At 38.9% G+C, this 25149-nt stretch overlaps 1 protein-coding gene across 12 annotated transcripts in view; it reads left to right on the top strand.

Annotated features, from left to right (window-relative positions):
• Positions 1 to 24267, top strand: part of RYR2 (ryanodine receptor 2) — a 240254-nt gene extending 215987 nt beyond the window's left edge. For all 12 annotated transcript variants that reach the window (XM_081905768.1, XM_081905767.1, XM_081905764.1 and 9 more), the window contains 17 exons: positions 388 to 469; positions 3148 to 4451; positions 5120 to 5187; positions 5706 to 5853; positions 7167 to 7253; positions 8900 to 9118; positions 10893 to 11023; positions 12616 to 12658; positions 14303 to 14436; positions 15133 to 15193; positions 16032 to 16178; positions 16467 to 16601; positions 18073 to 18229; positions 19775 to 19839; positions 20773 to 20873; positions 21721 to 21772; positions 22961 to 24267. In XM_081905768.1, coding sequence (XP_081761894.1) covers positions 388 to 469; positions 3148 to 4451; positions 5120 to 5187; positions 5706 to 5853; positions 7167 to 7253; positions 8900 to 9118; positions 10893 to 11023; positions 12616 to 12658; positions 14303 to 14436; positions 15133 to 15193; positions 16032 to 16178; positions 16467 to 16601; positions 18073 to 18229; positions 19775 to 19839; positions 20773 to 20873; positions 21721 to 21772; positions 22961 to 23056 — 3030 coding nt within the window. In that variant the 3' untranslated portion in view covers positions 23057 to 24267. The remainder of the gene's footprint in view (positions 1 to 387; positions 470 to 3147; positions 4452 to 5119; positions 5188 to 5705; positions 5854 to 7166; positions 7254 to 8899; positions 9119 to 10892; positions 11024 to 12615; positions 12659 to 14302; positions 14437 to 15132; positions 15194 to 16031; positions 16179 to 16466; positions 16602 to 18072; positions 18230 to 19774; positions 19840 to 20772; positions 20874 to 21720; positions 21773 to 22960) is intronic.
• Positions 24268 to 25149: the final 882 nt, after the last annotated feature.

Below are 25149 nucleotides of genomic sequence, written 5' to 3'. Positions count from 1 at the left end.
TTCATATGGGGGTTTGGCTAACCTGCTTTCAAATCCTGAGTGATATTGAAATGATTGATTTTCATTCTGAAAAATGTTAATTATTTCAAGCCACATTTCAAAGCTATTGTTTATTCATAGAAAAAACTGAGTTTCTTTTTTAAAGATCTGATCCAAAGAGTCATATGCTGTGTTCTACCTTCTGGCCCCTCCTTTTCCATTCCACCTTCTCCATCACCCAAAAGCTACTCTCAAATGTTCAAAGTGACACAGGGACCTGTAGCTGTCACAGTATTGTCAGAAATCAGTGAGCCCCCAATTCTAAACGAGAGAAATAGTTTTCTAAATATGACCATAGTTGCTGCGCTAAAAGAACACTGCCATGAATCTTATATTTTATGTTGACAGGATTCTAGCCAAATTGAATTACTGAAAGAATTAATGGATCTTCAGAAGGATATGGTGGTCATGTTGTTATCTATGTTAGAAGGTAATTTCATTTTAAAACTGTTTTTTCCCCTTTAAAAAACCACAAGTAAGCCCCAAACCAAACTTTATTGACTTTTTTCAAATTGCAAAGAGGTAAGAAAAATTGGTGCCAATGGGGGATTTCTTCCTAATACAAATAGCTTCATATGTTCTATTTCTGTCACAGCTACATCAAGGGAGGAAACTATTTAAACTCCCTCTTCCTGTTTGCTATGATCCCTGTAATTATCAGCCGCCGCGACCATCCCATAGCTGTTCTTTGCATTTTTAAAAATGTTCTGGTGAAGTACAAAGACACATTTAACATCACCTCTAGTTTGGCTCAGAGAGCATGGAATCTGCTAATGTACTATAGTCTCCAACAAAATCACAATGTAAAATGTTCAGTTTTACTGTTATTGTGTAAAGGTTGTAGAGAAAACAGTATTTACTAACATAACTTGCTTTTTTTGTTTCTGTGAGTTTCAGTTTTGTAAACAGTTCATAAAAGCCTCAAAACAGAATATATACAACTTTAAATGGATCACTTTTTATCCAAAAACACAAATTATTCAAAGTTTGACTTCTGTTTCTTTTTGTTCATAAGCCCTTATCTACTTTTTCTCTGTACAGTGGTGCCCCGCAAGACGAATGCCTCGCAAGACGAAAAACCCGCAAGACGAAAGGGTTTTTCGGTTTTTGCGTCGCTTCGCTAGACGATTTTCCCTATGGGCTTACTTCGCAAGAAGAAAGCCCATAGGGAAATCTCCGGGGACCTCTTTTAAATGCTGGCGGTGGGGAGCAAAGCCTCCCCCCCCCTCCGGCCTTCAGAAGAGGTCCAGGAAGGCCGGCAGGGCCGAAAGGCTTTGCTCCCCACCGCCAGCATTTTAAAAGCGGTCCGGGATAGCAGGGAAGCGCTTCCCGCTATCCCGGACGGCTTTTGAAGGCAGGCGGGGGGGAGCAAAGACTTTTGCCCCCCGCCCGCCTTCGGAAGAGGTCCAGGACCTCTTCTGAAGGTGGGCGGGGGGCAAAAGTCTTTGCTCCCCCCCGCCTGCCTTCCCGCTCTCCCGGGAAGGCAGGCAGGGGGGACAAAGACTTTTGCCCCCCGCCCGCCTTCGGAAGAGGTCCTGGACCTCTTCCGAAGGCGGGCGGGGGGGCAAAAGTCTTTCCCCCCCCGCCTGCCTTCCCGGGTGAGCGGGAAGGCAGCGCTGCGTTTTCCGCTCTCCCGGGAAGGCAGGCGGGGGGAAGCAAAGACTTTCGCCCCCCGCCGGCCTTCAGAAGAGGTCGGGGGACAGATTGTCCCCGGACCTGGTTTGAAGGCGGTTTCCATAGGAACGCATCAATTGATTTTTAATGCATTCCTATGGGAAACCGTGCTTCGCAAGACGAAAAACTCGCAAGACGAAAAGACTTGCGGAACGAATTAATTTCGTCTTGCGAGGCACCACTGTATCTTGTTGCCTTCTACTAGCTGAATTTTTTTCAGAATGTTTTTGTTTTATAGCCAACCAATGTGTATGTTATTGGATTAGTGATTTCCCATGAACACAAGTTGCAATGCGTATGAAAAATTAATTGCTTTTACCCACAAGTTTTATTTGGTTCCATTCTATAAGGTGGCAGTGGGGAACCTTTTTGGCCCAACAGACCAGATCCATATCAGTTTCCAGTCTTACCAGCCAATTTTGACAGGGGGATGTGACCACCCACTTGTCAATCACCTTGGCATCATTATGCCAGATGATGGAGAGGTGGGTTGTTGTGGCCACCTGTCAAAATCTCTTCCACAGCAAAATGCCCCAGCAACCAGTTGTGGTTACCAGATACTTGGCAACCACAGTGCAAGAGGCTTAGCCAATTCTATGCTTGCCAGTGCTGAGCATATGGCTGGCATTGCTACTTTCTGCAGGCAGTGGTTGTGTGATTCGGTTCCCCGCAGGAAATTTGGTCACACAACCCATGCAGCAGCTTTGAGCTCACTACCCCTGAGCTGATGGGTGGCAGTGTCAATCCTGCTTTCTATAAGGATCAGCTTGTCAATCCTGCTTTCTACAAGGATCAGCTGCGCAATCTAATTTCCTACAGGAAACTCAGTTGGGCAGCCAATTCAGCTGGTCTCTACCTGCCACACACCTGATGTCACATATGGCAGCAGATGGGCGCGGCTAGGGGAAAACAGCCTTGTAAGCCAAATTGGGACCCATGCTGGGCCAAATTGGGCCTGTGGGTTAGAGGTTCCTCACTCCTGCTTTAAAGCAAGGCAACAGCCATATTCACTATTGACCCACATGTAATCCTATGTACAAATGAACCTGGAGATATTTCAGTAAACAGGAAATCTGGGTAAATGCTAAAGAAGCAAAGGCCTAAATCAACACAGAGTTAAGCATTCTTAAGCCAATTGATTTCAGTGGGCTTAAGCAAGCTTAACCCTTCGTTGTATTCAGGCCATGAGGTTTCAGCAATCTTTTAAGGCTTGTATAACAAAAAGTCTGGAATCTTACAAGCCTGATTATTTTTCTCCTAATGTAAATGTTGCTCACCCCCTGTATTACTATCAGTAGTTCAAAATGCTCACCTCTGAAATTCTATCTAGTAATTTTATTGATGTCTGGAACAGTTTACAAGGCATTATATGTCTCTAGTTGTTAACTGAGTAAATATTTTAACAAGAATTTCAATGCACTTTTCCACATTCAGGTAATGTTGTGAATGGCACAATCGGCAAGCAGATGGTTGACATGCTAGTGGAATCCTCCAACAATGTAGAAATGATTTTAAAGTTTTTTGATATGTTCCTAAAACTGAAGGATTTAACTTTCTCTGATGCATTCAAAGAATATGATCCTGATGGAAAGGGTATCATTTCAAAAAGAGATTTCCACAAAGCCATGGAGAGCCACAAACACTACACTCAATCTGAAACCGAGTTTTTGCTCTCATGTGCTGAAACAGATGAGAATGAGACTTTGGACTATGAGGAATTTGTGAAACGGTTTCATGAGCCAGCCAAAGACATTGGCTTCAATGTTGCTGTCCTCCTGACGAACTTGTCAGAGCACATGCCTCATGACACTCGGTTGCAGACTTTTCTTGAACTGGCAGATAGTGTTTTGAACTATTTCCAGCCCTTCTTAGGGCGTATAGAGATAATGGGTAGCGCAAAGCGCATTGAACGAGTTTACTTTGAGATAAGTGAATCAAGTCGGACACAATGGGAAAAACCTCAAGTTAAAGAATCAAAGAGACAGTTTATATTTGATGTAGTAAATGAAGGAGGGGAAAAGGAAAAAATGGAGCTTTTTGTTAATTTTTGTGAGGATACCATATTTGAAATGCAATTGGCAGCTCAGATCTCTGAGTCAGATTTGAATGAGAGGTCTGCAAATAAAGAAGAAAATGAGAACGAGAAACCTGAGGAACAGGATCCCAGAATGGGCTTCTTCTCTCTAGTAACTGTTAAATCAGCTTTAGTAGCTCTCAGGTATAACATAATGACACTCATGAAAGTGCTAAGCATGAAAAGTATCAAGAAGCAGATGAAGAAGATGAAAAAGATGACCATGAAAGACATGGCAATGGCTTTTTTCTCCTCATATTGGAGCATTTTAATGGGCTTAATGCATTTCATATCAAGCGTCTTCCGAGGCTTCTTTCAAATCATGTACAGTTTGCTGCTTGGAGGAAGCCTAGTTGAAGGGGCTAAGAAAATCAAGGTGGCCGAACTCTTAGCCAACATGCCTGACCCTACTCAAGATGAGGTTCGTGGTGAAGGGGAAGAAGCGGAAAGAAAGCCAACAGAAGCTCCCCTGCCTGCAGAAGATCTGACCGATCTCAAAGCTTTGTCAGAAGACAGTGACCTCCTCTCGGACATATTTGGCTTGGATTTAAAAAGAGAGGGAGGACAATATAAACTAATCCCACATAATCCAAATGCAGGCCTAAGTGATTTGCTGAGCAGTCCTTCTTTACTCCCCTTACCTGATGTGCAAGAAAAAATACAGGTACACACTATAATTTGTTGGTCTATACTGTTTAAATCTGGTTTTTAGACTTTTAAAAATTGTTTTTAGGAAATATAAATCAGCACATCATGCATTTAGATCCCATTTTTCAATGGATTAACAACTACAGAGTATTCTCTCTAGAGAGTCATGCCTGGCACCATCACTATTTATTTTTTGAACTTTAATTTTATGTCATATCTTAGTTGGGTGGGTTGTGCTGAATCTGTGAACTACCCTGAGACCTCTGGGTATAGGGCAATATATAAATTCAATAAATAAATAATAAAATAAATAAATGATAAATACTCTTCTGTACATATCAGTGAACATTGTAGGTCACTTATACTGTTGTTTCTAATGTTGGTTTGTGTAAGTTGCTTTCACCTTTTGTGAAAAATACAACTAACAACAACAATATTGAGCAAGCAAAGCTTTCATCTTTCTAAAGTGAGATTGCTGGAGTTCCTCATATACTCTGATTATAATTGGTTTGAGTTTTAAATAGAAAACAATATTTTCAAGTAAATAGGAGTGTCCTCATGTTCTACTCAATATGAACATTAGTATATTTTAAATGACATAGTCAAGGCTATGGTGCTGGGTTTTTTAAAACATGACTTGAAAGTAGTGCATTGCCATAATTGTTTCCTCCTTATTTGTTGAAGGACCAGAAGGTGAACGAAGATGAAAAGGATGAGAAAGAAGAAACTAAATTTGTACCTGAAAAAGCAGAGTATGTGTCAATATTTCTAGCATTTATGAATCCACTTATGAATATTGTAGTCTTAAATGCACTTGGAAGCAAAACCCATTGAAATAAATGACAACTCAGTTGTATTTATGTCCTTATCTTCTAACAGCTCAGCTATATAGAGGAGTATAGTGATCACTTTAGCAGTTCATTGTTAAAAGGGTTTTACATCCTGTGTGCTTCAATGTGAATTAATTATATTGTAATTGCTTTGTAAAGACCTTTCCCTTTTTAACCCACATTTATTTTCTTCCCACTGTGTTAAATCCATTATAAGTGTCTTGTATCTTAAGGGCTTTTATAAGCCCCTATCCATTATACATTGCCTAAATGCCCTTTCCAGCTGTGATCATCTCACATACAGTAAGTACTTGAAAGAGGACCCAGTCTTCTTTAAAGTACCCACGAAACATGTGATTGACACAGCTTGTTTCTTTTCCCAATGAGAGATTATATTTTTATTAATAGAGTGTGGCTCACAATAAGATTTATGCTTTTAGAGGAGAAGATGGAGAAAAAGAAGAGAAAGCAAAAGAAGATAAAGCAAAGCAGAAACAAAGGCAGCGCCACAAACATAGGCATGGTGAACCAGAATCACAGGAATCAGCCTTCTGGAAGAAAATTATTGCATACCAGCAGAAACTTCTTGTAAGTGGAATAAGTCATCTCTGAAGAGCAGGGAAAGCAAATTTCCTCTCAATTGCAGCACTGGAAGGAGAGGAACCTCTCTTCCAAGGCCACCCCTGTGATATGGAGGAGCCTGCCCTCACCTCTGCTGATGGGCATAGATCAGCAGAGTGTTGGGATTTTATGATGCTCTGGGGCTCGCCAGAGGCCCCCTCCTTCTCCGAGTGTCTCCCAGTAGGCACAGCTCTGGAATGGCATGTCCTTTCATCTCCAGAGTGCCTCTCAGCGACACTTTTCTTATGAAAAGTACACACTGTTCTTCTGGAAGAACACAGCAAGAAGAAAAAAACATTCGTAGATCTAAACTACGTTTATTTACAGTTTATGTACAGACAAGGTTAAACCACAGAGCCTAGGGCTTGCCGATCAGAAGGTCGGTGGTTCGAATCCCCACGACATGGTGAGCTCCCGTTGCTCGGTCCCTACTCCTGCCAACCTAGCAGTTCAAAAGCACGTCAAAGTGCAAGTAGATAAATAGGTACCATTCTGGCAGGAAGGTAAACAGCGTTTCCGTGCGCTGCTCTGGTTCGCCAGAAGCAGCTTAGTCATGCTGGCCACATGACTCAGAAAGTGTACGCCAGCTCCCTCGGCCAATAAAGTGAGATGAGCGGCACAACCCCAGAGTTGGTCACGACTGGACCTAATGCTCAGGGGTCCTTACATACAGACAATGCATAATCATGTGTGTTCTCTCCAGCTCTGAGAGAACAACAGAAGTGAAAGTACATTCCAAAAGTACACATACAGTGGAAGGGATAAGATGGTTTTCCTGTTCTCACACTCTACTCAGAAAGCATGTGAATTATACCAATCACAAAATGCAGCCACGGTAGACTGGTTTAATAACACAGAGAAGGGGGTGGTATGTGTGCTACCTGTGTGTCTGGGCCCACTTTGGCAATGACCACTTTTATTCTGGCCACACCCATTACTAGCATGTGGTCCTCTGAGGATTGATCAGCAGCCCTTAGGCCAAAAAAGATTAGCCACCCCTGCTTTATCTGATCATGGCTAAAAGACCCAAATCAAGACTCACTTGGATTATGTGAATTCCTTAATGAACACCAAAAAAAGTATTTGCTGGTGAATGTAAATGTGCCACCGAATCTAATGCACACCTTAATTTTCGCAATGTAATTTGGCCAAAAAAGGTGAGCATTAGGTTCGAGTAAATGCGGTAATTTCTTTCAAGATCACATTCTGTAGGTTAACGGAGCTCAATTATTCAAATGTAAGTATTTAGCGCATTTAATATTTATTATTTTGTCTTTCAGAACTATTTTGCTCGGAATTTCTACAATATGAGGATGTTGGCTTTGTTTGTTGCATTTGCCATTAATTTCATTCTGCTCTTCTATAAGGTAACTCCTTCATGTTTTCATCCACAGATGTGTAAATGAAGTACCATAAAAAATGAAAATGTATACAGAAAGTACACATATGCACAAAAAGTAAAAATGTATACAAAAAGTAAACATAAACACTTTCTTGTTCTTCAGCCTTCCTGGGTGATCCCAGCATATCAAAACAATCTAAGCTGAAAACTGACATTTTAGGAGCAAAAAAGGTTACATAGTTCATCACTGTATGACACACACAAACACAAATCGAGTTCAGCGTTGTCTTTACTGACCATCAGTGATTCTTCCAGGTTTCAGAGAGGGTTTGCCCTTACCAGGAGATGCCAGAGATTGGACCTGGGTCTCTCCGCATCCAAAGCATGTACTTTACCACTAAGCTATGGGTCATCCCCAAAAGCGCACATGATCTTTGGCAAGGGGGAGAGAAAGAACACACAGATCGGGAGGGGTGCAGGGATGAAGTGGAGGTGACTAGCTAAATACCCTCCAGCTGCAGAGTAGTTTCCACCTACAGCCAACTCCTCCCAGCTTCCATACACGTCGTCCAGCAGCGAGACAAGTCATAGGGGAAATGGCAACAAAAACAATAGCCGCCGCCTCTGGGGCTGATCGCCCAGGCTCCAACATACTGCGGCTTGAGTGCTCCATTCTGCCTCTAACATGACTTAAAGCTCCCCACTCTTCCACAATGCTCTTGCTTTCTGAAACTGATTGCTCCTGCCTGCATATTCTTCCCTCTACAGCTTCTGCTCCAGGAAAGGCAAATGCCCACTGGTCTCCGCCTTCCCCTCCTCCATATCTCTCTCCCCGCCCCCAGTCCTCCATTCCCAGGTGCTCAGAGTCGCTGCTCTGATGCTCACTAGGCGCAAGACTAAATGTTGCCACACGTAAACAAAAAAGCAACTCCAGGCATTTTGCCTACTTTAAAAAATCCCCCCAGACAGGATTTTTTTTATGCTGAAAAAGAGGGCATATCCAGCAGAAGTGGGTGTATGGAAACCCTAATGTTGCTGTTGCTGTGTATACTCTCTACTCTACATGGCTTAACATGAAAACAATGAGACCCATAGGCTTCTGGTAAATGAATAGTGATTCCTGCCTTCAGCCACGAGAGGGAGATCTAGTCCCACCTGAGCTGATCTTTACATGCACCTCGAAGTGCCCTTCATGGTATGACCAAATGTCTTTTCTGTTTTCAGCCTCTCCAGGAAGGCATTCAGTCCACCTCTTCCTTCCTGGAACTAGGGGTTATTAGGTTAATCCAGTTTATGCTCCACACATGTAGAGCAGGAAAGTAAGAACTTTAGAAATTTGTCCTCCTCCTCCTACATTTTCGACCTGTTTTATATTGATTGTTTGACTATTAACACTGCCATGTTTATTGTTAATTATTTTTTTCACTACACCAACAGGCGTAAATTTTAAATGTCTTTCTGAATGAGCAGGTGGGTTACTGCATTTTGCAGTTGGGTCTGGGAGGTAAGTGGCTCTCTCCCATGAGGAGTAACCAAGTGTTTGGTGCCTGAAGGCTTCAGGAAGAGGTGCCATCTCACGTGTCAGGAATGCCATCCAGGAGACTCTGAGAACAGAAATTCACAGTCAGAGCATTTTTATTTTTTTCTACTCACTTCAATTTATTTCAACAGGTCTCCACATCTGCAGTGGCTGAAGAAAAGGAGGTTCCTGTGGTTAATATTGCTGAAAACTCCAAGTTAAGCAGCTTAGAAAGTCCTTCCCATAGAATCATCACAGTGCACTATGTTCTTGAAGAAAGTAGCGGCTACATGGAACCCACACTCCGCATTTTAGCCATTCTGCACACAGTCATTTCCTTTTTCTGCATCATTGGATATTACTGTCTGAAAGTAAGAGGACAAGGAATTCATACATCTCCAAATAATGTCTTGTTTCTTTAAATATTTGTTTTGGCTTGTGTGCAGGATGCTTTTCCAAACACACACACAGTTCTTTCAATTAAAATATCCAGGGCACTGTATAGCAAGTGAACTGGGAGCCAATGAAGCTCTTGCTTTGAAGTAATGATACTAAGGATATTGTAAAACGTGCTACAAATATGAAATATTGTTAGATACAGCACATTGAAATCTTTCAGAAGTGGCAAGAGGAACAGTAGAAAACCTGCAATGCCTTGATATCCTATTTTATCAAAGTTTTAAGAGTCAAAGGTAGATTTCTCTGTTTGAAACAAAATCTTAAAAATAAGATGAAAAATTGTGTAGCATTTGCAGTGCTCCTGATATTTTTTTCTTACATTGCACAGATCTTGTATGAGATTTGTGCATGCTATTCCCTAAGTGCATAGATGCAACAAAGATTTATGCGGCCATTTTTTAACGTACTTTGAATGCATTTGAGATTCAAAATGCTTCAAAAATTTACACATCCAAATTCCAGAATGGCACCAATCCCTTAGAAATCTACCATTCCTCTGTTTTGACTTCAGGACTTTGTGGAGATCACTGCACAAATACATCTTGCAGCAATTTGTATTACCTTTTTATTTTTGTTCCCCTCAACAAAACTGCCAAGAGGCCTGTGCAGAAACACGCAGTGCTTCAAAAGTGATTGCTTATTTTCATTGATCAAGGCAGAGGGGAGGTGGTCAGGAAGGGGGAAATTTTAAGGATGATTGGAAAATGTTTGTTGAATTTTTGAAAGATTACTGTAAACATCTTAAAATGTCAGCAGGATTAAAATAAATCTAGCATTAAAAATATAAACAAAGGAAGAGTTGGATGAGCTAAAATAGGGAGTAATCAGAGTATGCAGCAATGAAGGAGAAGTGTAATGAATCATAGGGTGGGGAGGGAAAATCAGTGTTTAATGTATGGATTGTTTGATGTGCGTTGATTTACAAAATTAAAAATGATAGGTTTTTTTATATAAAAAGATAAAGACAGAGGAGGAAATAAAAGAACAAACCTAAATTATAGCAAACTGTGCATGTACCAATTCCACAATTTTAGAAAATTTTCCTGATAGTTTTAGAAATTCTCCCAGGTATAAACTGGCTGTATGGAAAAGAGTATGGAATGCTAAAACAAATGAACTAATGGAGCAATAGCTCCATTATCTTTACCTTGTTTGCATTTTCTTAATTGGGTAACCTCAAAGGTTTGTTGTGATGGCAACATAATAATGTTTTTGGTACATAAATAGCACTTGCCTCAGTAAATTTTCCTTACTACTTAGGGTTTGTCCTGGGATCAATTCATTTTTTTTATTTTAAAGAACATACTATTTAGATTTTTGCGCACAAAGAGTGCTCCTGTTCATAGGTGAGGAGGTAAGAGATTTTTGCCCTTTCTTCCTCCTGCAAGTCTCTTGTATCCTTTGAAAATTTGCTCCAGAGGAAGCAGTGGTCTGGGTGAATGCAGGGAGAAGGAAGCATCACTGAAAATCTCCTTCCCCTTCTGTTGAACACTGGATTGTAAGCGCAAATAGGGGAAGGGCTGCAATTGATCCAGTTCACCTTATACAACACATACTTCCTTTAAGAAATTGTACAGTTCATTCAGTCTGCATTTTCCCCAACAACCAGCTGTTCTTAAGACATTGTTGCTCCAAGTGCTGTAGAACATTTCAATCAAATGTTGGTGTCTTTATGTTTGGTTGCAGGTTCCACTGGTTATATTTAAACGAGAAAAAGAAGTCGCACGGAAATTAGAATTTGATGGGCTGTATATTACAGAACAGCCTTCAGAAGATGATATTAAAGGGCAATGGGATAGACTTGTCATCAACACACAGTAAATATTTCTCTCCCCCCCCCCCAATCTTTGCTGAAGCTTGTGTAAGTGTATTTCAATTTTGGCAGTAGCGAATTGTGATTGGATTCATCTGCAGCACAGAAAACTCCAAGATGTGAGGCAGCTATAACTATTTTATATAGCTATTAAATGTACATTTTAGCTTGCTTTGTTGTGAGGATATCAGTAAAAAAATAATAATCTTTCATTCTGCAAACAGCAGTTTTGTTTCCAATGGCACTGATATGCTTGAAATATAAATGTTGATTCATACAGTCAAATTGGTTCTCTTTTACTTAAATTAAAATGATATACATTTTTAAATCCATCTAACACATGGAAGGTGACACATCCAATTATTTATTCATGTTTCATCCTTTTAAATATAAAGAAAGTACAGGGCACTTTTATTCATAGTATATATTTTAAGGAGAATGGGCTAACTGTGCACATTCACCAGGTCTCATGAAAAATACAGCATGCACATAATCCAGCCATGAAGAAGGAACTGTGCACATTTCCTACTCAGTATACATAATCTCCAACAGGCTTCGGGAAATGTGCATATAGCGACTGTACATTTTCTGGTCATTATGCATAATCCCCAACAGGCCAGTTTAGCATTACATGTGAACTGACGCATCATGTATCTCCAAATGTTAAGTTACATCAAACAGTTAAAAAGAAGAAATAAAAGAAGACAATTGCCCCAAATAGGTATTTTTTTTCCACTCACAAAAGGCATATTTAGTAGTAGTAGTAGTAATAATAATAATAATAATAATAATAATATACCCCACCCATCTGGCTGGGTTTCCCCAGCCACTCTGGGTGGTTCCCAACCGAATATTAAAAACACAATACAGCATTAAACATTAAAAACTTCCCTAAACAGGGCTGCCTTCAGATGTCTTTTAAAAGTAAGATGTTTATTTCTTTGACGCTGGGAGGGCATTCCACAGGGCGGGCCCCACTACCCAGAAGGCCCTCTGCCTGGTTCCCTGTAACTTCACTTCTCGCAGTAAGGGAACTGCCAAAAGGCCCTCAGAGCTGGACCTCAGTGTCTGGGCTGAACGATGGGGGTGGAGATGCTCCTTCAGGTATACAGGGCCGAGGCCATTTAGGGCTTTAAAGGTCAGCACCTTTACACACACAGCTTAACACAATCTGCAGAAAAACCTGAAATGTCATTTTTGCATCTCGTAGGCAAAAGTTAATTTTGTGTCATAATAGAGACCACCAATCCAGTGCACTCTAAACAAAGCTTCACATGAAACAATGTTGGGTTGTGGGAGTTCTGTGGACACATTAACATATCTGAATGGGAAGTTTGCACTAGGGAAGGAAGATATTCCTACCGGATTTTTTTTTAGTAATTAGGACTACCTGTGTAAATTAAACCTATAATAAATTTAATTATTAAATGAATTTATTTATTTATTAAACCTATACCATATTATAAATACATTTGTATTAGGTAGCTTTATTAAGCTTTTTCTGTAGGCAATTCCTACAATAGTGTTACCTGTGAATTTGCTATGCAGAAAAATGTTTACTCATATGAGTGCTATCTTACTTTTGTATATCTTTAGATCATTTCCTAACAACTATTGGGACAAGTTTGTAAAAAGAAAGGTAATGTTCTTACTATAGTTGAATTATGTAATTTTGAATTTGTCTAAATTATTTATACATGTCCTTTTGTATCATTATAACTTGTATCCATTATTATTAATTTAATGCAGTTATATAAAGCCTTTCTGCAGAGGTGACCATATTGGCCCCCATTTCAGAGAACTATGACAAGAGATGGGGAAGGATTTCAGTTTGCTCCACAGTTTGGACAGACTATACTTGGAACATGCAAATTAGACAGCATGTCTCCAAACTTTCTATGAACGGTTCACTGAGGTGTACTTAAAAAAACCATTAGGACAGTCCAAGGGTATTGTACAGAAAAGAGATGGCTGCTCCATAGTTTCATAGGGACAGCCATCCTTTTTTTCTATACAGTGGCACACCATATCATACTGCCACTTCTAGGGGTGTTTCACTCAAAGGTTTTATGCATGCAGAGCAAGTGATGCACTTTCAAACTGTTGGAAACATGCAGAAAGTTTTAAATCAAGAATGAATGAAGCAGGGACCTTTAGAGCACTTGGGTAGTGTTTCTAAATCAGTGTGTTTTGAAACTGTGGGTTTTTGGGTTGTTTTTAAATTGCATGCATTTGGGATGGAACAGACATGCTAGTTGACTCTTAGTGCAAAGGACATGGACTGGATCAAGAATGTTTTATCTATCTGTAACCATGACTGCCTACAGAAGGCTGTGCACCCGGCTGCATTGCTCATGAAACTCCAAAGATGATCAGTGCCTTCGGGGAAAGCACCGTTACGAAGATAAGAAAGCACACTTTACACATTGACTGGGGCCCACTACTCTTCTTTCCATCTCACAATTAATCAGCATTGTCAGAGGAGGGCAGGCTAGCTTATGTGTTAAAAACGTTCACATGGCCCAATCCATAGCACTTATCCTGGCTAGAAGATGAAAACCACCCTTCCTACCAGCAGCTTTTCATACTCTAGGGAGAACAAATCTTCAGCCAGAAACTGCGGATAGATGGCAGTGGCTCATGTCTGTATGTGCAGAATTCATACTAATTGTTTCTTTAGGAAGATACTAACAGAAAAGAAATTGATGGAACTTTATATGAAAAAGAAATGATATAAGATCTGTGTAATATATATGTATAGACTATATTTACCCATAAATTTAGCCAATTTAATTATTTATATAGTTAAAATCATTTTTCTTTATGTGTGCATGTAATCAGCCTTAAGCTTATGGCTGTTGCTGCTGCTATACAGAGACTAGATATCAGTTCTTGACTGAAGAAGAGTTTGGATTTGATACCCCGCTTTTCAAAGCGGCTAACATTCTCCTTTCCCTTCCTCCCCCACAACAAACACTGTGAGGTGAGTGGGGCTGAGAGACTTCAGAGAAGTGTGACTGGCCCAAGGTGACCCAGCAGCTGCATGTGGAGGAGCGGAGACACGAACCCGGCCCTCAGATTACGAGTCTACCGCTCTTAACTACTAAACCACACTGGCTCTCTGAAGTCTACGTATTCATTTTGCCACATAATTGATCAATCAGTATTATACACATATATTGTGAATGAGCTGTTGAAATAATTTGGATTCAGCTGAAATATAACCTGTTTTATTAGGTTTCGAAAGTAGAGAGAAAAATAACAATCTCCTCCATTCTTCTAGGTTATGGATAAATATGGAGAGTTCTATGGAAAGGACAGAATCAGTGAATTGCTGGGAATGGACAAAGCTGCTCTGGATTTCAGTGATGCTAGAGAAAAAAAGAAACCCAAAAAAGATAGTTCTTTATCAGCTGTGTAAGTTTTCAAAAATTTGGTTTTTTTAAAAAAACATTTAAGCATTTTTTCATATGTAGAGCCTACAGCTCTTAGGCTTTTAAAGAGTGACAATTTTTAGTTAATAGTGACTTGATATTCTGAAGCAGTACATGTGTTGGGGGCTGATGAAAAAAATTAAGTTGCCTATTGTATTTGCACTGTGAAGAAAAAGGCATCTTGCTTTGTAGCTTTTAAACAACAGCTACCAGAATTTCCTATCTTGGCAACACCCCTGGCCTTGACGGTAAGGGAATAGGAGACTCCAAGTTAGTCATACTCAAGTTCCATTGTAATCAGTAAGACTTAAGCAAGATGTGACTTTTCCATTAATTTCAATGGAACCTAAGTATGACAGCCTTAATGTAGATTGGCACCAATGACAGTAACACAAATAAGTTAAGAGATGTCAGCTTCTTGGAGGAAAAAGTATAAATGCAGTGTTGTTCCAGTGGGGGGTTTCTGAACAAAAATAAAAATAGTATCACCAGAATCTGCCCCACTCCCACTTTTAACAATAGCAATAGCAGGAATTAAAATGATATTCATATGAATTGGTTTTAAGACAGCTATGTTGAAAAGAGGGCAGTGATGGCTTGATACCCAGGCTGAATGAGGTAATTGTTATATATTAATATAGTGTTATTTCTTACTGTGTCTTTCATATATTTTTTGCAGACTGAATTCTATTGATGTAAAGTATCAGATGTGGAAATTAGGAGTTGTTTTCACTGATAATGTAAGTTTATGTCATCAAATATAAATTAAGTACTAAAGCAGGAAACTGGTTTAGAGTGTAAGATTTGGCTATTTTAAGTGAGGTTGAAAATGTGTATTTTGCTATATTAAGACTCTGAACATATACATATGGCCAATTCCATTTGATATTCAGATGTAATGTAGTGTAAATTGTATTGTATCGGTGAAAGTCTATTTGTGACATGTAAGGGATTGTTTAGCTTTGCATTTGATAACGTAGGCTGTTGGCTATGACTACTCATGCTGCAATAAACAAGCATTTCTATGCTGTTTCCTTGTAGATTTAACTATTCATCATTTTTCAGAGCTAGAACTGAACACACTGCAAAGCTCACCTAGAGGGCAAAAAATCATCCTGATGAGATACAGTGGTTCCTCCTGTACCCCACTTATTGTAATGACTTGCTAGACCCTGGGTTCAGTAGGAAGCCAATGTTAATGACACATGATATTGGCTGATTTTGTTATTTAGACCTTGAAATCAGATATCCTCTCTCCCCAATTCATTCCTTTACTTACAGAAGCAGGCTTTTGGTAGAGGAGTATTGATTCAGTTGAAAAACTGAAGGTTTTAACCAGGTTATTTAAAAAAGCACAAACAATTGTTCATTTAAAAAGAATATGAGTTAAATAAAACTGATTTAAAATGTTTTTTGTGTTTATTTGGCAGCTGTTACGCTCAGAGCTAGGGCACCAGGAATCTTGTACCTGGTTGTATAAATTACTGAGTTATTGGGTTTTGCAGCTGAGTCCAGTTAATCACAATTATCACGTTGTCTGCCCTTTTTCTAATTTTGTTTTACGCTTTCTCCCTGAAGTCTTTTCTGTACCTCGCCTGGTATATGACCATGTCAGTCCTTGGTCATTACAACAACTTTTTCTTTGCTGCTCATCTTCTTGACATAGCAATGGGATTCAAAACGTTGCGAACTATTCTGTCATCCGTAACTCACAATGGCAAACAGGTAATGTTGTCTTTTCTATCATTAACTACACTATCCTTTAAAACCAAGCTGGTAAGGAGGAACAATTATACAAACAGAATAGATAGAAACAAAAGGGTTGTTTCATAATGTTTGTCCTAAAAATTCAAAGGATAAGTCACAGTTATACTTGCAACTCTGATTTTGCTTAATTAGTTGTAAAAAAAAACATGCAATGGGTACTAATGCACAGAAATATATAATTGTTCCATCAAATCATATTGTTGTACTCTTAATTAATATATCATGTGACTTCCCCCCCTTTTTTAGCTTGTGCTCACAGTAGGATTGCTGGCAGTGGTAGTTTACCTGTACACAGTAGTCGCATTTAATTTTTTTCGCAAATTCTACAATAAGAGTGAAGATGGAGATATGCCAGACATGAAGTGTGATGATATGCTAACGGTAAATATTACTTCGACTTTTATTGTGTTGCTAACACAAGTTCTCAATGCCATTCATATAACTCAGTATGGTTATTATAAACATGCTTTCAGAAAAAGGAAGGTTCTGTTACTATAAATTGACAATGGCAAAAGGATGTAGTAATTTGATTTCTCTACAAATACTAGAAATACTCTGTAGTCAGAATAAAGACACCTCAGAAGCTTGCTCTTATTGGATAATAGTGGCAATCAGGAAAGCTGGGATGATAATTTCTCATGAGTTGACTTTTGGTCAGGCTTCAAAGTTAGAGACAGAACTAGTAACATACCAACTGTTTATACAGTACAACAAAAACTACTTTTATGATAACACCGGAGTCTTGTCTAGTAAAATGAATTTGTCTGTCTCTGAAGCCTGAACTGAAGTCAGTGTGGGGGAGGGAAGGAATTGGACTGTTAAAAATATTGGTAAGGTTTCTCATTTCAAGCCACATATCTTTAACCCTTTGTTTACAAAAGCATTGTAAAACAGTATCAATAGTTACGAATCCAAGGCCTAGTGTCAATATGCAGCATCCTGTCACCAGCAGGTGGGCCTTGCTAGTTTCTGGATTTATGCCAAACAACAAAGTGAAACTGCCAATAAATAAAAACAACAAATTTAAAAGAAAGCAGTATTCTGTACACAGATATCCCAATCCATGGGGGAAGCTGGCTTCTTCCCGTGTGAATGTTCCGAGTTTCCAGTTAGCTGTTCAGGAGGGATATTTTAGCAAGCAAATTTTGTATGAATATAGGAAAAATAATTAGTATGCCTTGTTTTCTACAGTTTTTAAGAACAAAGTAATTGCCCACTGTATTCATCATTCTTTGTGGCCTCTGTGCAGTTTCACATTGGTAACTGCTTGTGTGTGGCCTAAAAAATAGGTTTTGCTGCTGATTTAAGCAGTGGTGAAGCTGCAGTCAACAGCCCAGCAGCAACTTCGTGGGAATGAAATTCTGTAAGAGGGCACTGCCACAGTGCCACCCTGCTGAGGGTAACTTCACCACTGCTTCAAGCAGTGTTTTGTAAAAGGAAGGCAACTGGAACCCTCTGCTGACTCCTGGTAACTCCCCTCAACAGATTTCATCCTCCCCACTGAGAAGGTTGAAGACCCCCCCCCCAAAAAAAAATTGTACAGGGGCTTAATGGTCCCCCCATCAAAGCATGGAAAGGTTTAGCCTGGTGATAGGGAGCATTCAGGCTTGAGGCTGGTGTAGGTTTGTTATGTCCAAACCAGGCCAGCTTCTCTGAAGAGTGTGATGCTCTCTCACCCCTTTCCCTCAGGTAAACAGACTTGTATTCCCACTCTCTTTGCAGCCACTCATTTATCTGAAATTCTGACCGAAAGATCAAGGTGCAGTTTAAGCCTTATGCAGATTAATATATAGCCATAGCAGATGTAGAATGTGCATTTTTAATATTACTATCTTTTCCCATGTGTTCATAGTGCTATATGTTTCACATGTATGTGGGAGTGCGTGCTGGTGGTGGAATTGGTGATGAAATTGAAGATCCAGCAGGCGATGAATATGAAATCTATCGAATCATCTTTGATATTACGTTTTTCTTTTTTGTAATAGTTATTCTCCTCGCTATCATCCAAGGTACATATGCATAGTTTTTCAGTTTATACTGTATTTTTAACTGACAAAATTACTCTTTCCCTACTGATAACTAAAATCCCATTTTCCCCTGGCACATGGGATGAAACATCATGCCACCCAATATATAAAAAAACATAAACTTCCTGTGTCTAATATATTTGCTTATGTTCAAAATCTATTTAACGTGAGTTTAGTGTATATAGTGTGCTATATAGCTGAAAATTAGAGACAAGTGAATAGGATAAAATGGTGTTGTCAGGTCTTGTATATCTACTGAAATCTAATAAAAGCACACACTCTAGTTCTGCTTCTACAAGAACTCCAACCACAAAAGGTCCTGCAGAGCTTTGCACATGATTGGCTCATGCCCACTATCTGAGTGTATGTATATGAATACTTCTCATCTGCAAGAGCCTTCAGACCAGTACCTCTTCACTCTTTCCTTTTTCTGCAACGAGTCTCCCCTTCTCTTGTATTTATATTCTTGGCTCTGATGTGATTTATTTCTTTCCCCTGTTCTCTAAGCCACGGTCCATTACCTTTGTCGAGCTCTGTTAATGTGACTGTGTTAGTAATAAGCATTCATAATGAGAACAGGAAAATGAAATGATGTAACCTCTGGATGCTGTCACATAAAGCATCTTTTAGCAATTAAGACTTGTATTCCATATACACACTCTTGTGAAGAAGGAACAAGAGATTAAAGTCAATCCACAATTACCGTATTTTTCCATGTATGAGACCAGGCATAGGCAAACTTGACCCTCCAGATGTTTTGAGACTACAACTCCCACCATCCCGCACCACTAGTTCTGTTAGCTAGGGATGATGGGAGTTGTAGTCCCAGAACATCTGGAGGGCTGAGTTTGCCTATGCCTGTATAAGACACACGTATAATATGACCCCTATTTTTTGGAACCCAAATTAAGAAAGAGAGACAGAGCTCGAACCCAAGCCTGGGCCACCTGCACCACAGCCTGAAACTCTATTCAGTCACCATCCGTGTATAAGGCGACCCACAATTTTTGACTAACAATTTTAAGCAGAAAACATCATCTTATACACTGAAAATATGGTAGTTTTCTCCTCTTGTTTTATGAACTGCGCTTCAGACAACTCTAGTTTATATGGCAAATTCAAACAGTTCATGTACACACTAGGGCTGGACGATATCTGGTTTTCAATATCATGTTATATCACCAACTAAACATCACAATATCACAATATATCACAATATTTACACGCGGTGGCAGAGGGTCTTACTGGGCCTTGCCACAGGGGAGGAGGGGCCTACTGTGCCTCCCCATGGAAGCGGAGGACTTTGTGGGCATCCCTGTGGTGGGGGAGCGCCAGAAATGTTTCTCTGAGTTAAACACAGATTCAGCCTCTACAGTCATATTTACTACAAACTCTGGCGGTGATTTGAGCATTCATTGCATATAACTTTAGTTTTGAGTAAGGTTTAAACGTGTGCATCAGATTATGACAGAGTTTACAAAATCAAAAGCATCACCCTATTGTAAGTATCACCTTATTTATTACCAGGTTTAATTATTGATGCATTTGGAGAATTAAGAGATCAGCAAGAACAAGTTAAAGAAGACATGGAGGTAATATATATCAGCAATTCTGTCGTGATGTATATGGTATTTGTGTGAAACACAAAACATGTGTAATAGAAAAATAAATTGTGTATAGCTAACATGCTAGTGAGAGGATTCCAGTTTAGGATTTCCCTGGCGTAATTCTTTTACATAGAATATATAATGGACTATTGGGCTGGCATTATGGAGCAGCACTGCATTCTGAGGGCTTATACTACCAACAGTCGCTGCTGTAATCTATGCCAAGCAGTGGTGGTTCTCCAAAGATTTAGGCAGTGGTGTTTCCTAGCCCTGTTTCTTGAGATCCTTTTAAGCAACAAATGCTAGGGACTAATCTCGTGTATGAAATGCATGTTCTCCACCTAGGGATGGAGAATAAATTAGTATGGTTCACATTTTAAAGAGAACCAACCTGATTTGCCAATCTTGTATTTATACATGGATAAATAAAATTGGATCATGCCTTTTGTGAATATTGCAATGCAGTTTCAGTTTGAAAAAATACACATTTTGAACAAGCTTAGAAGGCAAATACATTGGAAAGTGTACAGAAAAGCTTATTTTGGGGGGGGGGAAATGTGTGCTTTGGAAGGGGTGCATATAATTTAAATGCAGCTAAATCTGAAAAAACAAACAAACAGAAATAGGCTGCTTCATCTTCCCCTAGTTCTACTACTGATACATAAGGCTTTTTCAGAAATAGTACAGGAAAAGGAATAGGAAAATTTGCATTTCAGCATCGACCCTTTATTTTCTTTTACTTAACAGAGGGAAATATTTTAGCATTCAGAAAGCATAGGTTGGAAAAGAAGAGGGTACATTTCTATTTAAGGCCTTAAAGCAAGGGATTTTGCTAAGAGGTTTGAGCTTGGCATATAGAGTTTCCTTGTTCTCTTAAAGAATATTTGGACAATGTATTTTCCCCCCCATTCTTTTTAGACCAAATGCTTTATTTGTGGGATAGGTAATGACTACTTTGACACAGTGCCCCATGGTTTTGAAACACATACTCTACAGGAGCACAACTTGGCTAATTATCTGTAAGTACTTTAATGTCATCAAATCTGAAACATAATAGGAGATGCAACAAGTCAATATTTTGAAGTAAAACTCTAGTTAAATTTATATGGTGGTTGGAAAAGGAAGTATTTTGCTTTGTGACAAAAAAAAAGGTCAGGGGAGCCCCCATCTAGTATTGAGTAATATGCTTAAATCTGTAATTATGATATGAAATTTGAAACTGAACCGTAATCGTTGGAAACAGCACGAAATTGACAACTAGAAAATAAATCCTATTGAAACTCTAAGGGTTGTGGCTTCAAGCCCCACGTCGGGCAAAATATCCCTGCATTGCAGGGGGTTTGACTAGATGAACCCTATGATTCTATGAAATAAATGGACTTAAAGGCTTAGTTAAATTCCTAAAATAACAGATGCAATATATATTAACAAGTTACAATGAGTCCTGTAGCCTTTCACTTCAATTCAATTTCTGGAAGCCAAGTTTCGATTCAACTGAAACCAGAATTTAGTTTCATATCCTAGTATGGAGGGACCCTAACCCCCAATTTCTCAGTTTGAATGTTAAGAAACCAGGTGTTTGTTCAGGGAGGGAATACGTGAAGTGAGGTGAAGAGGGAGCCAACCACCACATGGATTGCTCCTAGTTCAATAAAATATGGTTTAGTAGACTGGTTTTTGTACTGGGGCTATAAATCATAGCCATGAATTTCCCATTCTACATGTGGGAGGCCTTTGCTTTCTAATGACAGGCTGATACGTTCTTTTATTTTTAGTTAATTTCTTATATACAGGTGTTTCATTCATATGTGTGTGTGTGTGTGTGTGTGTGTGTGTCATGAACAACAACTTCTTTCTTTATCTTAGATTTTTCCTGATGTATCTCATAAATAAAGATGAAACCGAACATACCGGGCAGGTGAGTCATCAACATGTTGTGTAACAATAACTACCTAAGATTCATTTTTTTTGTCAGAAACTTTTAAATGTAATCTACTGTGATACAAATTGGTACCAGTATCTAGAAGTCCACTAGATGAGAAAATGGCTGTTACTTTTGATAGCTATGTGAAGTTTCATTTAGAAGCATTTCGAGAGATTACATCAATTTCGATATTTTCTTTGTCTCCTCTACTACTTGTGTTAGTTTGGAAGGTCACATTTTAACTTTTTTAATGAATTCACAAACATTTCAACTTCTGGTTCTTTCCACTCACCAAAGTTATGGTATGTCATGTAGAAACTGTGGGATTTGCCACCTGTATTCCTTTTTGCTGATGAATTGTTCCAGTCCAGCAAGGGAGATTTAAGCATTCCATATACGTATGTTCATCTAGATGCATATCCCGTATCCATGCTCCTCTGAACATCAGTCAATTGACTGGATGGTTTCTTGAGTTCTGGTCCTTTGAAAAAATACAAGCATTGGAAAATTAAGAAATGTTATTACACATCCATACATAATATTCATTCCCCCTGTGGAAGAAACAAAGATAGATTTTGTAAAGTTCTACAGAAGCATATTAACCCATAACAAAAATTGCTGCTTTTGCTATTCTAGAGGGAGAGATACAGTATTGTATGACTTGCAAGAGGCTTAATTTTCTGATGCGGTGGACTGGATCTAGTCCATTTATCTCCAGAGCAGCTCCCAAGACCTACAAAGGCGAGGATAATAAAGAAATAGGGTCCTGGCTAGACAACACTATACAACAACAGAAACACAGACTTGGATAACAAAGAAATAAGTAGAAATGCTTAAAGTATTTATAATGCTTCTGCCTCATGTGAAAGCAGGAACGTACTTGAGATTGCTTCAAGGCGATGGAGTTATGCTTATCTCTGAAGTAACTACATACCTGTCTTTGGGTATGGGGGAGGGGGACACTAAAACCACCAGACTGTTGTAAGATCATGGAGAAATACCTTTCAGATAAGGCTAATGACCCCTTCTCTATAAAGTTGAATCAGTGTGTACAGTACGTATTTCAGCATAAAAAGCTAGGTTTTGATCATCCTTTCAAAATCCTTCAGACTTGCAATAGTGAAAGTTTTAGAGGAAGTGGCAAAAGTCAGTTCAACTATAGTTCTCTTCTGTGTCTTACAGGAATCCTACGTATGGAAAATGTATCAAGAGCGATGCTGGGAATTTTTCCCTGCCGGTGACTGCTTTCGAAAGCAGTATGAAGACCAGCTTAACTAATTCTAGTTGAGGACTATCTCTTGAGAAACCATCCACACCTCTCCCGACTCCTTTGGGAACAGTTACCAGATTTCCCAGATCTGTTAAGCAGTGTGCTGTTTGGAGCACCAAAGCTTTTTTTGATGACTCAGCTGTCCTTTTTTCTTCTATGTTTGCTTTGAGAACAATGAGAACTTAACTCTGAGAAGAAAAAATATCCCACACAACAAATCCCCATACATAACATGAACACACGCACACAACAAGAGACTCGACAGCTTTTTTTCTCTGAGACTGCCTGATGATTCCCTTAACTAAGAGAACACACGTGGGGTAATGTGATAGCCACATTCATTCAATCTATTTATTTCATCATCCTGGAAGGACCTCTGCAGTTCACGGAGTGCTGTAAAGGATTGTTGTGGACGCTAAGTTGTGGGGAAATAGTGCCTTACTATATGTAGGTTGAGCTATGCAGAAGATGAGTGCATGATGACATCTTATTTTCTTTATTTGTCCTCTCTTTCCTCCCAGTTAATATTTATTTTGTCTTCTGGAGGGGCTTGGGAGGGATTTGGCTGTGCACACCTTTTAAATAAGACGATGGCGTGTCTCAGGATAAAAAGTAGTTTTTTTCTCATTAAGCTCAGTTCACAGGTATCTTCCTCTTTATCTCTTACACTTATTTTGGTAATGCTCTGATGCAACACTGCAACTTTATGAAATCTTTGTATGAAAACAAAAAGACTGCAGAAAAAAACCTTTAAAAAGAATAATTTCATTGCATGTTTATTATGCAAGTTAAAACAACAAAAAGCAACCTTCTGAAGCAAGTTGATCAACATGAGAAAACATTCACGATAATATTCATAGTAATAAAGTGTTGTGGGCTTTATTGTACATTTGAAACCAGTGTCATCAACCCACTATGTATATGTTATGAACTTGCCAGTAGTTTGGATTTATTTTCTTTTTGTTGTTTTCCTTTTTGTTCATTTTGCCATTTGTGATCATTAGTGGAATTAAGGTTTTTCTTAGGTCAATTTTTAAAATCCAAGGTGAAGCAATATCCATTCAGGGATTTCATCATTTGCATCATGAAACACCAATGATGTGTACATCACTCCATTTTGAGTCCTTTTTTTATTGTAATGCCAGTCTTTACAAATAAAAGGAGAGATTTGGAATGGAAGCAAGGTGCTTTCGCTGTCACTTCGCTTCTTTTTAACAGAGGCTGTCAGTTTTTCTTTTAAAGTTATTGCAACAATTACCCCCTTTGTCTTCGTAGCATCATTGTTGTTCCTTCTGCCCTAATGAACGTTCCAATTTAAACCCAGACCACCACTTTACACTGAATAAAATCTGCTTCTTGATCACACTCACTTAGTGGTAATATTCCAACCTATATTTCAAATCAAGAGAGAGTTTTGTGGCAACTTAAAGCCTAATAAAATTATTAAGGTAAACCTCCCAATTGAGAATAATACTTTATGTGGACTCTAGTCCATAAAAGCTTGTACCATAATAAACATGTTTAAGGTGCCACAAAGCTTTCTTGTTTCTGTCGCAGCAAACTAACACAGAAACTAGCCTCTGGAGCCCTTTAAATTTATGTAGTAATACTCAAGATAATTAATGGCTGTACCTATAAGCAATTATTTGAACTAGTTAGTTCTGCAAATCCCTTTCTTCTAAGGTACACTAAATTGCCATGAAAGTTTTGTTTTCTACTCCAATCCAACCTTTAAAAAGGGAGGCAGGAGACAATAGAAACAAATTAAAAATCTAGTAATGACTTAATCTAGTCTTAGACCTAGTTATCTTGTGTTAGGGCTGACTGAATGAATTGGTCTCTACTGTGAAAAGGCTAGAGTGCCTAACAGTGAAGTTCTTTTGAGAACTTCCCAGATGACACAGTGTTAATTAGAATGCTTTTAATCAATGCTACAATTTCTTTCTTAGTATAGGATTTTATCTTGGTGATAAACCAACTGATAAGCAATTTATGCTTATCATATGCTTTGTCATATACAAAAACACACAGACCAGGAGATAAGGATCACTACTTAAGAATTTGCATTTCCTTGTTACAAATTTATCCTTTGCTCACACAT

The sequence above is a fragment of the Podarcis melisellensis genome (assembly GCF_964234715.1).
Source record: "Podarcis melisellensis genome assembly, chromosome: 3".
Lineage (NCBI taxonomy): Eukaryota > Metazoa > Chordata > Lepidosauria > Squamata > Lacertidae > Podarcis > Podarcis melisellensis.
This window is presented reverse-complemented; position numbering and strand designations above follow the sequence as displayed.